The sequence below is a fragment of the Larus michahellis genome, chromosome Z (genome assembly GCF_964199755.1).
Source record: "Larus michahellis chromosome Z, bLarMic1.1, whole genome shotgun sequence".
NCBI lineage: Eukaryota > Metazoa > Chordata > Aves > Charadriiformes > Laridae > Larus > Larus michahellis.
Window position 1 is genome coordinate 78,984,577 of NC_133930.1, and position 17,409 is coordinate 79,001,985.

Here is a 17,409-nt window from a genome sequence, read left to right on the forward strand (position 1 = left end):
GCATGGGTATGGTGAGCTTAGACAAGCTAATGTGCCGGTTTGTGTCACGGGCCTTTGCTCCCTTGCAGTAATGCTGGACCTTCTGGCACAGGTTTTACCTCCTGGCATGTGATGGGTTGAACTCCTGGCCTAAATCATGGAGCTCGGATGACTCTTAGTCTTCTGTCAGTGCAAGACCAAGAGAGCCTGCAGTGATCCAGCAGCTTCTCCCATGACACCGCTAGGAAAAAAAATTGCTGTCTCTCAGCAATTGGATTTAATTCTGAGTTTGTATGTCCCAGTCTCCCTGTAGTTAATGTTTCTAGCCCTTTCTGGCCCTGGAAAGGTTTATGCTTTTTTCGCCTGTGTCTCAGGTCAACCTCTTTTGTTATCTTTAGTCCAAATATGTTTGAAAGGTGTGATTACTGCTTTCTGTCAATGCAGAAATACTGCATACGTGGTATGTAATAGTGGGCTTGGACGGGAAACTGCCACTCGTGGGCTGTGAGGTTATGGGCTTAGTTGCAGAGGGTGGATTTCCTGCTTAGTTATAATTTCCCTAGTAATACACTTAAACCATCTGAGATTACCATATGAAATGTGGATGCAAGCTGCTAAAAGCACCTGTTTTGTGTTTATCTGCAAAGTGAAATGGTAGTGTGTTTATACATTGTTGCAGTTGCAAGTTACCTCTTTATATTTGGTCATACTTCTTGCATTCTCTCAAACAGAATACATCAATGATGAAACAGTATAAACTGATGAATTTTCTGTTTACAAAGTGTTAGAAGCGTGTATGCCAAAAGCCATCTAAGGAGCACTGCTTGAAATTACTGTATTCTGCACAAACCCAGGATGATGCTAGCTAGGTGTTGACAGTTAGTTTAGGAAAATCTTTTCAGTCTGGATTAACATTTCCAGGACGGTGTGGGGGAGATACTCTTCCATCGTCGGTGTGTAGGTCATAGGAAGTTTTGCCTCTCAGGGGTGAATAGCCAGTATCTGGCAAGAAGAGGGCTCTGAACTGTGGGAATGAGTATTTGCAGAGGAGATCTGGTTCAGACATAGGGTGGTAGCGTGTGGTATGATGGGAAAGTCTGTTAAGTGCTGGTTCAGCTCTCTGCCACAGAGGTAACTTCAAGCTGCCTTTTGGAGCCATGGTAGCTGCAGGTGTTTCTTTTCTAGCACAACAGCCGACTTGTTCACAGAATGCACTATTCCTCCTCCTCTTGTAGCTTTGATTGTTAGAAGAACTATTTTATAAACAAAACACGTAGATAGGTAAAATAGTTAGGGATTTTATGTATTGTAAATTAATTCTGCATTATCTTTATGAAATTCTTGGGTGCACTATTGTCTTTTGTAGAGGATGGCAAAGAGGAAAAGTAATTGAACTTCTTTGTTTAATTTATATTTCAGGCTTCTGAATTGGGCACAAAAAGGAGAACATCAACTGAAAGCAATGAACCTTGTGAAAAGAAAACCAAGGCACGACAAATTACTCTAGAAGACATCTGTAACCCACTGAAGACTCAGGATAAAAGTGAGCTGACTGTAAAGAAACCGTCAAGCATTTATACCCAATAAATAGTTTTTCATTGTCCAATGTAAAAATGTTAGTCAGCGGATATTTTAGGAAGCGTCTCTTGAATGCAAGATATATGTCTGAAGAGCCATTATGAGCATACTAGCTGTACTGTTAAAGCACCTTTCTGTGGCTCAGAAGCTAGGTATTTGAGCCTCACTCCAGAATTACTCTGCAAATCCCCTTCAGCTGACTCAGCTTTAACAGGTGATTTAGTCAGTGAGGTCCAGATGCCCAGGAAAAAATGCCACAACTTCCCTTTGTGTATTGGTTTAACAGTTTGCCTTTTAGACTAAGGCTGAAGCATGACTGACACCTGACAGCTCTGTGGGGTGTGGCCTGTGACTGGGATACCTAAAGGCTACAACAAAGTAAATAGTTCTAAGGCAGTGCTCTTAACTGTGAAATGACAGCCACTTAATTACATTGAAAATGCTTGTGCTCCATCTGGCTTTGAAACAAGAATTTAACAAACGACTGATGCTGGTAGAAAAACAAATCAGTGACTATAAAGTTCATTACACTTACACTTCATTGAGAATAATTAGCCTCAATAATTTTTTTAAAGAGGTAATTATATTCAGTTTTGTGGGTGTGATGGTTTGAAGTATCATTAAGACACCATCAGCTAGCAATACTGTCTGCTTAAAAACTGTACTGAAAAAATACCACTTGTCTTCCAATATTCTTGGCTAATTTTGTGGCTTTGCAGTTATCAGTCCAGAAAATAATTGTGCTTCTTTTACCATATATGAAGAAGCATACAAGTAAGGAGTATTGATTTTCCAGGGAAGATAACCATGCTGATTACATGCCCGATTCTTTCAGGCTGGCAGAAATACTGCAATGGGAAAGGAGAAAGAATGTAGGAAAGAGAGAGACAGAGCAAAATGATTGCATTCTCACTGATGTCATTCTAATAGATATTCTGTTTTAGAAAATAAGTTGCTAATATGTTTTTGTTATATATTTTTACTGAAGAAGAACCTCAGAAGTGTGAAAAGCCCCGTATATGTTTGCAAACTCTAGACAGACTGAGAGAATTCTGCAGTGATTCAGACCAGCAGTGTAAGAGAGTCCGGGAGGATAGTTTTCGGGAGAAAGAATCTGTGATTTTGGAAAAATGTCCCAGTATTATTGGGAGAAGTTCAGAATTGAAAAACCCTCTTCAGTCTTGGGACACTAGCCCAAAGGTTGCTCAGAAGGTACGTAGAGCTTTGGTCCAGTGCTGTGTGGATTACTTTCTATGATTTAAAAAAGCAAGCCCTGGCACAAGATTCCTTTTATGGTTTTTTGTGTTCTGTCATGAAATAGTGAAGCAGTACCCAATAGACCAGTGTTTGTGTACAGATGTTTTCCTGGAACTCTTTAGCATAGTGAACAGAATGCCTCTTACAGTTCTTCAGTGATGTCATTGAAAAAAGCAGTAATGAGAGAGCAGAAACACTGTTAGTTTTTCTTGTGATTGTGAATGAACCTATAATATCGTAATAACAGATGTTCAGTGTGGCCCTTTGGTCAGCTTTCTTTCCATTCTGTCCATTTTGATATGGGCTGTAAAATTCCTAACAGGCTTTCTTTGCAAAAATATGACTTAGAATTATTACTGAGATTTAGCTTAATCCAGTTGCTAATAAATCTAACTGCTAAAGATATCACTGTTTTTTTTTTCATCTGCAGAAGGTATGGGTAGCTCCCATGAAAAATTATCATTATGGTACCTGTGGTGCAAGTTGATAAGAGTGTAGTCCTGCCTTGCTTTTCCTTTTATTGTGGGGCTAATTAACATGAGTTAACTGATTGGGTTTTGGGCTCACCTTGCTCAGTTTGAAGTATTCAGGTCCTGAAAGGTATCTCGTGGCTTACTGTGGTGGTGTTGCATTGGGGCTCAGCTGCTCTTTAATGAAGCTTTACATGTGGCTTTTTGAAGGAAGGAGATTGCATGAAAGGTTGTATAGGTGATTTGACCTTCCCTATCTGAAGGTCATGACCTTAAACTGGGGTATCTAATGGGTTGTGTGAACAAGAGATCAAAATAAGAATAGTGAAGCAGTCTGTGGCAAGAGATTTCTGTTGTGATAAAGGATTGAGATTATATAGGTGTGGTCAGTTGGAGAACACAGACAACTGATTTCTTCTCTCTCCCTCTTTTTCAAACCCTTGTCTGTCTGGAACTTCTTAATTTCTGACCCTTTGTCCATCTGGTTACATTGACACCAGATTCTGCCCCTGCTAGTTTAATCTGTAAATCATACTTCAGCATTTATCACAGATGTTTGAGAACCAATTCTAGGTGCAGAAACTGTAAAATGGGTGTGTTTTACGTATGTGTGTGAAACATGCATGGGGAGTATTTTTTCTTTTACCTTAGTGACTTTCTCTTTTGTAACACTGGAGATGGCATGTGCGTGGCTTAAGTTGCTGGTTAAAAATGTGTGTTACAGTAACTGCAGTAGAAGTGCATGTTTGGTGAGCCAAGGCATGTGCAATGCTCCCTCCACCAAGCTGTGGGCCTAAGATGGTTGTTTCCGCAGAATTCAGGTTTCTCGTTATCTTTGAACAGATATGTTTGTTAATCTTCCGTGTATCAGCTGGTGCAGTATTTCTGCCTTCCTATTCCAAAACTGGTTTCCAAAGCACCAACACTGGTGTGCTTTTTATAGCAGTATTGCTACTACATATTCATACACTTAGATGCTTGTCGTCAAACAGCACCTGGGTCTAGTCGATCACAGATTTAAGATTTTGACAGCTGTTAACTCTCCCTTCCTAGATCACAAGGAAGGTCAGCTTTAACCATGTGCAGAGAGACTGTGCGAGCAAGATGTATGCAAAGTAAAAGTAAAGAGCAATTATTTCTTACTTAATGTACTCAGTGCGGACTCATGACCTCCTTGTCAAAGCATTACTGTTATCTTTCTCTATAGGACACCTACTGAGTCTGTGCTGGCCTGGCAGTCAGGTGGGGAAGGGCTGGCCTGCCTTCCTTGGAATAGCTCAGCTTAGATGTTTGTGCCTTGCTTTTTTCTTAGAGTTATAACCTTTTTATATGAGTAATAGTCTTCTAAATTCTTTGAGCTACTAACTTACTACCATCCCAAGAGTTCAACTTCCATGTGTGCTTTTACTTTCTTTTATGACGTTATTCCACATGCTTTGTCACAACAATTTTCTCTGTAAAATGAGTTGAGATCATACTGCTGGGCTGGTACAGACCTTAGATCGAAGACTACTGAATACTTGGGCTGAGGATTTTACAGTAGAGACATCTAAGCTCGTGGGGCTTAGTTGTCTGAGTTCTAGGCATGGTACAGCTTGTGCTGGGCCATGTTGTCTGCTTGTCAAATGGGTCATCCCTTGATTGTGTACAATGCTGAGAATTTTGCAATTCACAGTTAACAATACAGCTAAGTGTTCTTTTTTTTCCCATTGTTTCCTGACTGCATTCTTTGTACCCAGAAGTACACGACCCAAAGTATATGATTTGTACTATATCTGTGTATCTTCTGAGTTACCATTGCTTCTAAACAGGCTGTTGACTTTATTCCTTGTAACCTAGATGGGACAGTTAGTTAGAAATTGAAGTTTACTGGGTTTATTTGGAGATATAGAAACTCTCAGCATAACCTGATCAATTGTGTTTTGTATAGTTATAGGCTTTAAAAACTTGTGGAGGGTTTTCTCTTTGTATTTTTTTTTAAAACCAATTTTATCAGTACTTGATATTGTACACTTTGCTGTAAGTGAAGTGCACTTTATCAGTGTTGGTTACTGCACTTCTGAAAGACTGAATCCATCACCCTTCTTACAATATGGAACAAAACAAAGCTGTAGAGCTGAAGTTGCTTGGCTAGCATAGGCTGTGTAATGTCATTGTAAATGATAAACTGCATAGAGTGTGGGCTCAAAGCCTTAACTGTTAAGGGGTTTAGAAACTAATATAGATTTTCTGCGTTTAAGAATAAATTATTTTGGGAGGTTTGCTGAGCTTATGTAGGAAGGGCAGGCTGGAGAAGAAATATGGTTTTAGTGCTTGAGATGGTGAACTAAGACTCATTGAATTGGTTTATTTCTTGATTTACTGTGGATTTTTGGAACTTCATTAATCTCTCTGCACTGCAGTTTCTCATCTGTAAATTGGAGTGGTAATTCACCCTTATTTTTATATCTGGCCAGTTTAGACTGCTTAGTCTTTGCAGCCTGTGTATCTCTTGATCTGTGTTTTGGGAGCTCATGATACAATAGGGATCTGATTTCAGCCAGATGTCTAAGGACTGCTGCAAAGCAAGTGGAGTAATTGATGCAAAATCTTTGACTTTCGTGACTTTTTAATTCCTTTTAATTCCAAATAAACTATATTCTGTATATCCTACTTTAATAGTTTTGCTAAGTTTTGGGGGCTATTTACTGCAAGAACAGTCTTTAGCTCTCTGGTCAATGTGAGTCAAGGTCTGCAGGAGAGATTGATTTATTTGATGATTCCTGACTATTCTTTTTCATCTTTTATTTACAGGAGGAGTTACGCTGTGATCTTAGTCAGTTTTCTGCATCTCTTAAGTCTTATGAAAATACTCAAAATACTTCAGATACAAATCTTAATAAGAGAACGAAAAGCATTTACACTCCACTAGAACTTCAATTCATAGAACTGAAGAAACAATATAAAGATGCTGTTTTGTGTGTGGAATGTGGATACAAATATCGCTTCTTTGGAGACGATGCAGAGGTAATTTTTGCCAGGGTTATGGAAAGGTGCTTGCATTAGTTAGTGTTGTACTAGGTCTATGGCCACTTCCAGAACGAAGGATTTTCGGGGTCATAATATCTTGTGTTTTTTAGAATACTTGAAATCAAGATGAAAAATCTCTGCAGGCTTAAACTCAAGGACACCAATTATGCATACACATTTTACCAAGATACTGTTTAATATTTTGTAATCATATGGTAGTGCTTGCTATCCTGCATATTGACAACTTCAGATGAGGTCCAAGACTAATTACATGTCAGAGTTAAAGCTGAAACACTTCTAGAATTGAATTCTCTTTCATGGCCCAAAACTCTACTAGGAGTACTTCAGTTTGTAAGACAGTGGAGCATATGGAGAGGAGAAAGACTTGAAGGTGTTGGTTGATGAGAAGCCCAGCATGAGCCGGCAATGTGAGCTCGCAGCCCAGAAAGCCAACTGCATCCTGGGCTGCATCAAAAGAAGCGTGGCCAGCAGGGTGAGGGAGGTGAATCTGCCCCTCTGCTGTGCTCTCGTGAGACCCCACCTGGAGTACCGTGTTCAGCTCTGGAGTCCCCAGCCTAAGAAGGACATGGACCTGTTGGAGCAGGTCCAGAGGAGGGCCATGAAGATGATCAGGGGGCTGAAACACCTCTCCTATGATAACAGGCTATGTTGGGGTTGTTCAGCCTGGAGAAGAGAAGGCTCCGGGGACACCTTACAGCAGCTTTCAAGTATCTGAAGGGGGCCTACAAGAAAGCTGGAGAGGGACTTTTTACAAGGGCATGTAGTGACAAAGACGAGGAGTAATGGCTTCAAAATGGAAGAGGTTAGATTTAGATTTGGTAGCAGGAAGGAATTCTTCACTAGGAGGGTGGTGAGACACCGGAACAGGTTGCCCAGAGAAGTTGTGGAGGTCCCATCTGTGGAACTGTTCAAGGCCAGGCTGGATGGGGCTTTGAGCAACCTGGTCTAGTGGAAGGTGTCACTGCCCAAGGCAGGGGGCTTGGAACTCGATAATCTTTAAAGTCCCTTCAAACCCAAACCATTCTATGAAGTGGTGTAGAAGTAGATGAATATAGCCAGTATAGCCTTGGATGCACGTTCAGATGCGGCACCTACATGTGCCAGATCTGTAGGAATTGCAAATTACTTTGCAATAAGTGTAATTTTAAAGTGACGGTTCATAAATGGTTCATAATGAGTTTTTCTGTCCCAAAATCATTGCTACCAATTTAACCTTTGATCTGTGCTATTTCCACACTTGAGACCAGTGAGAAACTTTGCTTCGTTACTGGGAATTAATTTTCCTGATCAAATTTGTACTGTATAATTTGTCTACTGAGTTGCTGCATTCACAGTCCAGAAATAGAAATATACTATCCAGGTGTACAATTCAGTGTTTGACTGCAGTTCCTGCTTAAGATCACTTTCCCTAGTTATTGAACACCTACGGTTTTGCCAAGGAGCATAAAAGCAAATACAAATCGTACATTATAATATCCTATTTTAACAAGTGTTGTTATTCTTTTTCTATGAAGTATTTAGTTTCCACTGCTATTTGATATTGAGTTTTCAGTATTTTAATTGATTAGTTAGCTTAATTCCACTTTTATAACCACAGTTAAAATAACTTCATTCTTGCTGCATGGTTACTGTTGTGAAAATGATTTGACCCTTTGTTGAGCTGTGTTGCAGAATCCGTGTGTGCTGTGTAGGTGGTTTACCTCACAGTGGTAAAGATCAAGGTGCAGTCTGACATGTGAAGCCTGTGATACTGAAGCCCCTGTTTGTGACAACATGCTGGGACAGGAGGGTGGAGGGGCTCAGCTCTCTGGGCTTTTTCTGTCATTTTCCTTGTGACACTGGACTCTTAATTGTAGTTGTGCATCAGCGTTGTCATAGAGATGAGCTCCCATATTGCATTTTGAACTATCGTCTGACTCTTCTTCTTGTACTTTGCAGATTGCAGCTAAAGAACTGAACATTTATTGTCATCAGGATCATAACTTTATGACTGCTAGTATACCGACTCACAGACTGTTTGTCCATGTGCGGCGACTTGTAGCAAAAGGATATAAGGTTATCTCTGACTTTTATGAAATGATGTTAAGTACAGAATAGCACTGAAAAAACTTGCACTAACTGGACTAAAGTCTTATTTGAACTGAGAGGTGGAAAACTCATTATCGCCTGTTTTTGCAGTTAAAATGGCTAACGTTCCTTTGTTTCAATTTCTCTATTCTGTTGAGTGTCATGAAATTTAAGTAGATGCAAGCTTTCTCTGTTTTACAGAATCTTCATGTTTTCTAGAACATTTCTAGAACAATAATTTCTCTCAGTTTTTTATCAAGCCTTTGCATTTCATAAAGAGAAATTTAAATATCTGCTCTCTCTTTTAGATTCTTCCTTGCGTCCTTGTTTTTCTTATCCTAGCCCATTTTTTTTTCTCATTTCCTTTCTATCGTTGATGCCTGTAATTCTGTAGCTTTGTGTTGATACCTCTTTTTTTTTTTTCTACTCATGAGAAAAGGACTTGTTGAATTTAAATTGATTGCAGCAACTGTTCTCTGGAAAATGGTGAACTCCACCCTCATTGCTTCAAAATAGGACAAGAAGCACAGGGACAGAAGTTGAGAGGGCAGTTAGAAGTGGATAGAGTATAAGAAAAAGCAGTGCCTTATAGTCTCATTAGTAGGATTGATGATAGCCTCTGCCCTTCTTGTTCAGCTTTAATGATGCACTTGCTGTTTGCACATCTTAAAAGATCACCAAATTTATAAAATAAAAAACCCCACATTTATTATCAGAGCTAACTTTGTTTCTTGTCTGTGTGCCTGTAGGTTGGAGTAATAAAACAAATGGAAACTGCAGCACTGAAGGCTGCTGGAGAAAATAAAAGCTCTCTCTTCAGCCGGAAACTGACTGCTCTCTACACAAAGTCTACGCTTATTGGAGAAGATATCCTTTTCAAATAGAGAAATCCTTGGTTTCACTCTGATCTTTGGTGTATGAGAGGCCATACTTCTAGTATTATCACCCAGGTGGAACATGATTACCTAGCGGCTGACATAAGAGTGGCAGCAGGAAACTAAGTCCCTTTGATTTTATGTTGTGGTAAAACATGGTGCTGGCTTTATAAAGAATTTAATCTCTTCAGGGCTTTAGGTTTGCTATGAAACAGCAGAGCTTGTGTTTATTGTAGTTGTTTTCTGAAGTCAGAGGGCAGACTTCCCAAGTCTACAGTGTTCTGTAGGTCTGGTCTTCAACTTGGTATTTCACCAGATTGAGAATGGATAGCATTTAGTGATTCAGGAGGGTGTGAAGGAAGAAGGGTTGACTGTTTGGTGTCAACAGTTCACTTTAAATGACAAGAAGGTGATTAAATCAATGGACTGTTAAAAATCTAGATAGGTAATTAATTCCTGTCTGTTGTAACAAAGACAATGCAAAAATGAGACAGAAACAGCTTTTAACCAGTGAAGTAATTTTCTTAATTTCTTTCCTTCTGGTTTTTGTTTTCCTATCTCCTGCCTTATCTACCTCATGTTTTTTACTTTAATTTCTCAAACTACTTACTATACAGCAAGAACTAAAAAGATTATTAGATTAATACCTGTGAGGTTGCACTTAAGGAGTAAATCAGGGAAGCAGGTAACACAGTCCTGCGATTTTTTTTTTTTTTTTTTTTTTTTTTTTTTTTTTTAAAACTTCAAGTGTACTTACAGACTCTCCTGTAATGGTTGGCAAACTGGATGAAAGCAGACTCTGCAGTATGACCCAACCTGGTGGATAGATATGCAGCAAGTTTTCAGTGCACCTAACCTAGTGCTGCTGCTAAGATAGACTTTTGTTTAACTGCTTTTCAGCTGCTGCATACCTAGTGCATTTAGTTTTTTCTGTTACGTGTGTGTGGTTTGTGGATATGAACTCAAAATGACAAGTGGAGTAGCCCATGTGCAGAATCAGCTCCAGGTTTAATTTTTGGTATAGCTGCTCTTGCTTGCATGGGGAGACCCACAGCCATAGTCAAAAATAGCCTTTGCATGAGCTGCTGAAATCTGTGCATTGTGTAACTGCCTGTCTTGTGAAGACAACCGCTAACTTCGGTCCTTGTGCTGACAGTCATCTGAAGTTCATTCAAGTCATAGTAGGTGTCAAACTAATAAAAGTCAAATAAACCTTTAGTCGAGAAGGCCCAACACAAAATCGAGTTGAGGACTTCTTAGGTGTAAAAGGACTTATGAATAATCCACCAAAATCTGTGTACAGTTTTTTTTTTAACATTTGTTACATGTGAACCCTTTGCTGAAGCTAGATGATTCTGTAGATGTTGAAGAGGTAACAACAGATGTCCCTGACAACTACCTTCTCTGTATCTGTGAAAATGGAGAAAACTTAAAAGACAGGAAGAAAGGTGACATTGTTATAGGCATTATGGTAAGTTAGTTTCACAGGGAAATTAGTATTTTAGGGTTCGTGTGTGGTTTTTTGTGGTGTTTTGTTGGGTTTTTTTGAGAGGTGGCTGTATATCTCCTTAAATTCATGGTTGTTCTGTCTTTTTTGTCTTGTTGTTTGTTTTTTTTTGTTTTTTTTTTTTAACAAGTTGCAGTTTAGGTAAGATATCATCTCTGTATGAACTGTGATGGCTTTATATTGAAAGCTACAAAAAAGGTCTGGAGTTGATAGTTGAATATTCCTGATACTGTTTTTGCTGCCATATCACTTGGAAACATAGCTGTGTTTTAACCAAATACAGGGAAATCGTTAGTTCAGATGCTTTTATAATTTTGAAGTTTAAACATTTTAGGGTCAATATTTTAAAACTTGTGAGTACTTTTTTCCTCTACAAACTACTATTCTTTAGAGGAAAAGACTTACACTTTACACTTCAGATTTGTATTCTCTTTTATGGTGAAGATTAAAACCAGGATTGTTTAACTGGCAAAACACAGTGATAACTGAAGCCCAGTCTGCTGGCAATTCATTAATTTAAAAGCATCCTGATTGTCCTTGTATTTGAGTGTCACACTGCAGCTGGGAGAGAACAACGAAAGCATGTGCTAGGATGATAGTTACTTTCCAGGCTGAATTGCATATACCTTTCATAGACTTCTGATTATATAGATTGGCCTAGTAATAAGAGTTGAACAGTGATGGGCAGATGATAACAAGAGCATACTTACATTTTTAAGGTACTGTTATCATTTACGAAGATAAAATTGTGGTAGTCTTTTGAAGTTATTACCATATCATAGATTTGAAAAACATAATTGTATTTCTTGATCTGCGACTTTGACTAAGCCTATGGGTGCTATATAATTTTGTGCTATACACCATAAATTTTCTTTCTTCTTAACAATTTGAGTCACTAAAGCACTCCTGTTAAATTTAAATATTCAATGCTTATTTTTTTTTTTATTAACAGGCAATCCAACCAACTACTGGAGAAGTAATTTTTGACAGTTTTCGGGACTGTGCATCTCGCTTAGAATTAGAGAGTCGGGTTTTGCGCCTGCAGCCAGTTGAAATAATACTTCCATCTAGCTTGTCAGATCAATCTGAAAAGCTCATCAACAGTATAACCTCCATGAGGTATGTTCTATAGAGATTTTGTTGACTGTGGTGTTTTTTGGTTTGGTGGTATTTTGTTTTTTGTTTGGTTGGTTTTTTTAATTACAGCATAGCTATTGATAGAATTTAGATCCAGAAGCAAGCATGGATGTGTAGTTCTGTAAAGGCCCATTTCAGAATGTCTGTAGTTTGCTGCTGGATTGAAAACTCCCCAAATCCCACTAAGTTCTGGGACCTCGTTCTTAAACCGTATTTAGACTGAAATTCATGGCTTCTGTATCAGGCCTATGAAAGATTTGTGTGCCTAAACATTTGTTTTCATTTAGATGGCCCTGCTCCCATGCTCCCAATCATGTGATCTATTGGATTTATTTCAGAGCTCATGCACTTATCTTTGGGATCTGAAAGTAGTGTTATGTGGCTGTTTTTCTTGTTTGTTATAGTCTTAAGATCTCTAAAGGCATTAAACTTTTTTTCTATTAATGTAGATAGGTATAGAAAACCTTTACAACTGGTATTTCATGCTGTTTGTCCTGTGACACTGTCTTGAACTTGGATACAGACTTGGAAGTATTGTGTCTGATCATCTGTGTGTATTTTGATTGCTCTGTGTATTTCAAGAGTAAATTTATTGCATGTTTTCTATGTCAGTTTTAGTGTGGAATAAAGACAGAATAGGATGTAATTTGTAGGATGATAGGTGAAGGATAAAGCAATCCTCTGAACATATGTGGTGAACTTGCAAAATCTTGCAGATGTAATTTTTGTGAGAAAACATCAGTTTTTGACTTTTTTTTTTTTAAACCATGCAGCTCTGTGCTGTAGAGAGCTAGCTTAGAGCTCAGCAATTCCTTTCTGAATGAACTAGTCAGAAAGGGTAATATTTTTCTTTTATGTGTTAACAAAACTGGAGCTAAAGAAAGCCAAAGGAAAATGAATGTATTACAATCAGCAAAATTTGTACTGGGGGCAAGATACAAATGTCTTCCCCCTACCCCCTATATTGTATCCCCACACAACCTCCCATATTGTAAAGACAGACAAGAGCATCACAGTGGGATGGTAGCCACCTGACAGACAGTCAGCCCTGTACCTTGACTGCCTCACTTAAACTCTGCCCGAGTCATTATCTCGTAGCTTCCTCTAATGCTCCAGACAGCTGAGCTGCTTAATCATTCTGCTCCTTGGGCATTCCTTTCCCCACCGGCCAGCGTAATCCTTCTTCATCCCCTTTTATTAAATAAATTTAAAAAATTAAAAAAAGAAAAAGTTGACACGAAGTGGTGGGCTGGCAGACATCTCATCAGGAAAAGCTGATTTTGTGGCACATTATAGGAACTTGCACAGATGTTGCTGTACTCAGCTATCAGGCTTTCAAGGGCATATGTATATGAGAGGCAAGACTGAGAGGAGTGACTGAAAACATCTGATTTGGCGTTAGGGGTCTTAAGAAAATGTGTCTTGTGAAAGTGGTGTATTCATCGTTCAGTGGTGTTGTGATGCTTATGCTTGTAGTGAAGTGTGCTCTTGTCCTACCAGACTTCTGTTCCCTCAGCTTTTGTATGGACTGCAAAGGCATAAGGATTTGAAAAGGTCAACTCTTAACTAGATGTACTAAGCAAGTAATATCAATATATTTCCTTGCAGTAAAATGGCTTGTTAAGATTTGAGCAGATAAAATACCAGATTGGGAAGTAAAACTTTTTCTGGTTGCCAACAGATTTACATTTTTGCCATGTTAAGCACAGAATGGTTCAGGTTGAAAGGGACCTTAAAGATTGCCTAGTTCCAACCCCCTAGTGAGAGGGACACCTCTCACTAGACCAGGCTGCTCAAAGCCCCATCCAGCCTGGCCTTGAACACCTCCAGGGATGGGGCAGCCACAGCTTCTCTGGGCAACCTGTTCCAGTGGCTCACCACCCTCACAGGGAAGAATTTCTTCCTAATATCCAATCTAAATCTACCCTCTTTCAGTTTGAGGCTTTCTCTTTTGTAAATCAATTCGATAGGAGTATGCCCAAAATATTTCTAAATATACTGTGATGAAGGTGAACAATTCTTGGTTTTGTTTGCTTGTTTTGTTTTGTTTTGTTTGTATTGCTGGTATTGTGCACGGACAGTTTTGTGGAAGCCAGAGTAAGGTAAAATGATGGTGTAAACCAACAATGCAGGTGCATTTTTTCAGAAACATGTATGTGCATTATGATAATTTTGACGCAGGTTTGAGAGAGCAATTGTATTTTTATTTTTCTCTTTTTTCCTGGTTGTACACTGCTGTGAACGTTAGTAAGTAACTTCTCATTTGTATTAAGAAAAGAAAATACCAGATATTAATTTTTAGGTTTTTTCCCCATTTCTGGTAATTTATTAGGCAGCTCTCCAGCCTAAATGTCCTTAACTGTATAGGAGCATTACTTCAGTACACTTTAGTAGCCTTATTTCAAAACCAATTCTTCATGGATTTTCTCTTATCAAAGATTTAACCACTAGAGGGCCCTGAAGTATTTAATATTAATTTAAGTGGTTCCAAGTTGCTGCTTTCTTGTGCTTTTAACTAGGCTCCAGTTTTTATATAATTGCTTTTATACAGACAGTAATTTTATTTTAATGCATATTGAGTGGTCCAAAGTATTCAGTTTTGGTTATTGTCTGTTACCTGATAATTTCATTTTTTTTCCGCTCTTCTCTAATAACTCCTGGTTAGAATCATCTGTTAGCTGGGAAAGGTTTTGTTTCTATGATTTTTTTTGAAGACTTTTCTGACTAAAACAATGGGAACTAGGATCTTGAGTTTCAAGACTGCTTCTTGTCTCTATGTGTGTTTATAATGCAGCGGAAAACCGATGCATTTATAAAAATAGGATACAGAAGGGAGAGAAAAATAGTCCCAGGAGTTGTACAGCTTGGAGTGGTTGGGAGCAGAGAATAGAAAGATCTTTCTGCTCACTGCATGCCCATGTCATGTAAGAATTCCACCAGGGCTTGTCTAGGTAACTCGGGGTGATTTGATTATGGATTTGCGTAGTAGAACTTCGCGCTGAGTGACCAAGGAGATCTGCCAAGGTCTCCTCCAGCACAAAGGCTGTGCTGATGCCTATTAAAAAAAATTAAACTATTTAGTCCAGATAAACCACTGCAGCTTTATGAGAGCAGATATAATCCGGTTCAATGCATGGTTATACTGACAGAGTTGAAAGTATCTGTATGCTTTCCTTCAATTTCTGTCGTTTTTTTTTAAATACACAAAGACCAAATGTGAATATTATATACTGGTGTACATGTCTCTTTGCCTTTATTCTACAAAAATAAAACATACATAATGTATGTATTTCCTCATTATGGAATGCTGTGCTTCCCTCTTCCTGTTCTCTTCTCGTTGCCACCACAGTTATGTCCAGGCTCAGCTATGCCGTTCACACTATTTACTGGTGGTTCTATTTTAGTATTGTGTACATTTTCACAGCCAAATCTACATCAAAGGAACAGCCATCACACAAGGAAAAAACAGCTGAGTGGCAGGGTGCTGCTGTTCTAAATTTGTTTTTATCAGAAACAAGAGCCAAATAAGTCACCAGAAAGGTTTTAGTGTTTTAATATGGTTGGCAATCACCAAGAGCGACTACTTAAGCCTAAGGAGTACTTCATTATGGTAGAAATTATTTCAGTGGATTAATGTAAAATAGTTGTAAAGAGTTTTGGGTCAGGAATGAAAGTGCAGATAAAATACACAATGTCTTCACTTTTTAAGTTTTATGCAGTACAGTGATAGTGAAAGTCTTGCTCATCCTGCAGATCAGTGGAGAAATTAGCTTTACACTAGATGTTTCACTGTTTTTATGTGGCTGTAAACAGGGTCTCTCAATAGGAAGAACGAAGCAAATTTTACAGTAAGTTAATAAATGATGGAAGCAGCAGTAGAGCTGTTTAAGAACTAAGAGCAGCAGTTTGAGCTGTGCCCAAGAAAGCAGTGTGCAGTGTAAGTGGGAGTTTTGGTCCTGGTTTTGAAGTTCTCTGTGCTTAAGTAAGGCATGGACATTAATGAAGTGAGCAGTAAGCAAAGTACTGTAATGAGATTATTTAGCTGTTTGATTTTTTCATACAGTGGAGTTTTAATTCAGTTAGTACAAAGCCAGTTTAGTTAAATTCCATACTTGGGGTGAGGGGGGAAATCTGAGCCTTAATCAATAGGTATTTTACCACTGATTTCAATGAAGTTAGTTGCATCCATGTTTTTGTAAAAAAATTTTGCTTAACCATTTGGATTAAACTGTGGTGTTTACCAACCTGAGTAAATTTAAAAAAATAGTTTTAACTTGTGCTGTAGATTCATGTTACAAGTTACTAGCTTTCCCCTTTGGTAATTTAAAACTCATGGAAGTAAATGTATTGAAATGTGTGTCGTGGTTTCTTGTTTGTTTGCTTTTAGCATGTTGCTGTTTTGGGTGGTAAATGAAATGCTCTTAATGGCACACATTGTCCATAAAAATTAAATAGAAAGTACTATTCAAGGACAGATTTAATGACTAGAAAGTACTATTCAAGGACAGTGAACTAGAGGTCAGCTTTGGTGGAGAGCTTTCCTTGAAAAGCAAAGCGTAAGTTAAAGTAGGTTACGGAAACTGGTTCAGAACAAACTGTTCTGGTGGGTACTGTTCTGTTCCGTTAGCAACATCTGTTTGCAAGCGCAGGCCTGGCTGGAGGAAAATCTTTTAACACTTTTAGTTTCCTTCTTTCTAGAAAACCAAGAAAACATTCTTGCCTTCAAAAAGATATGTATATTTTTACAGGAAAACACTGTGTTTTATACTCCAAGCTTTTCCTGGTCAAGGGTCAATATCCATCCTACTTAACATATTGGCTGCTTTAAAAGTTGGTCTGTACTGGTGTTCCTGAAATCAGTTTTGAGGCTCCTTTCCCTTTTGGTTCTTCTTACTCTTCTCATATGACCCTTTTTGGTTTCCTTGAAAAATGTGGTACTTCTATCCAGTGCATCTTAAGAGTGCCCCGGTGCTCCTCTTTACATTTTTTTTCCATTAACTCTCTTTTATGTGAACACTGGTAATGTTTTATTCTGTAGCATTCTTTGACACCATGTAAAAACACGCTGATCACAAGTACTTCACATTCAACTCCAAAGCATCGTTTCACCCAAGTCTGTCTTGGGGTTTTTTTACGTGTCTTGCTTGATGTCCAGCCAGCAATCTAAAATCAGGATGATAGAGTAACTAAACTCTTATCTGTGCCCACAGATTTTTCACTTTAGTCTGTTTGAAGAGCATAGTGTCTTCCTATTAGCTTGGGCCTTTCATCTGGGAGGCAGTTTTGACACAACCTCTGCTGTGTGCTGTTTTGTTTAGGCTGTAGTTAGCTCTGCTGCTTGGTCCCCTGTAATATGTTTAAGATTTTTCCCTTCTAATTATGTCATTCAGATTTCTGTTTTTCCTTGAGTACTGCAACATTGTCTTTGGCTTGGAGCTTGCTCCCTGGAATTGCCTTCCCTCTCAAATCCATTGAGAACTAAAATCATCCTCCATGCTCACTGGTATGA

At 38.6% G+C, this 17,409-nt stretch overlaps 1 protein-coding gene across 1 annotated transcript in view; it reads left to right on the forward strand.

Moving 5' to 3' along the window:
• The window catches only part of MSH3 (mutS homolog 3), a 119,129-nt gene that overhangs the window by 1,090 nt on the left and 100,630 nt on the right, over positions 1 to 17,409 (forward strand). Inside the window, exons 2-8 of the mRNA XM_074569706.1 lie at positions 1,399 to 1,522; positions 2,546 to 2,769; positions 6,078 to 6,290; positions 8,253 to 8,369; positions 9,131 to 9,248; positions 10,582 to 10,727; positions 11,716 to 11,882. Of these exons, the coding sequence (XP_074425807.1) occupies positions 1,399 to 1,522; positions 2,546 to 2,769; positions 6,078 to 6,290; positions 8,253 to 8,369; positions 9,131 to 9,248; positions 10,582 to 10,727; positions 11,716 to 11,882 (1,109 nt within the window). The remainder of the gene's footprint in view (positions 1 to 1,398; positions 1,523 to 2,545; positions 2,770 to 6,077; positions 6,291 to 8,252; positions 8,370 to 9,130; positions 9,249 to 10,581; positions 10,728 to 11,715; positions 11,883 to 17,409) is intronic.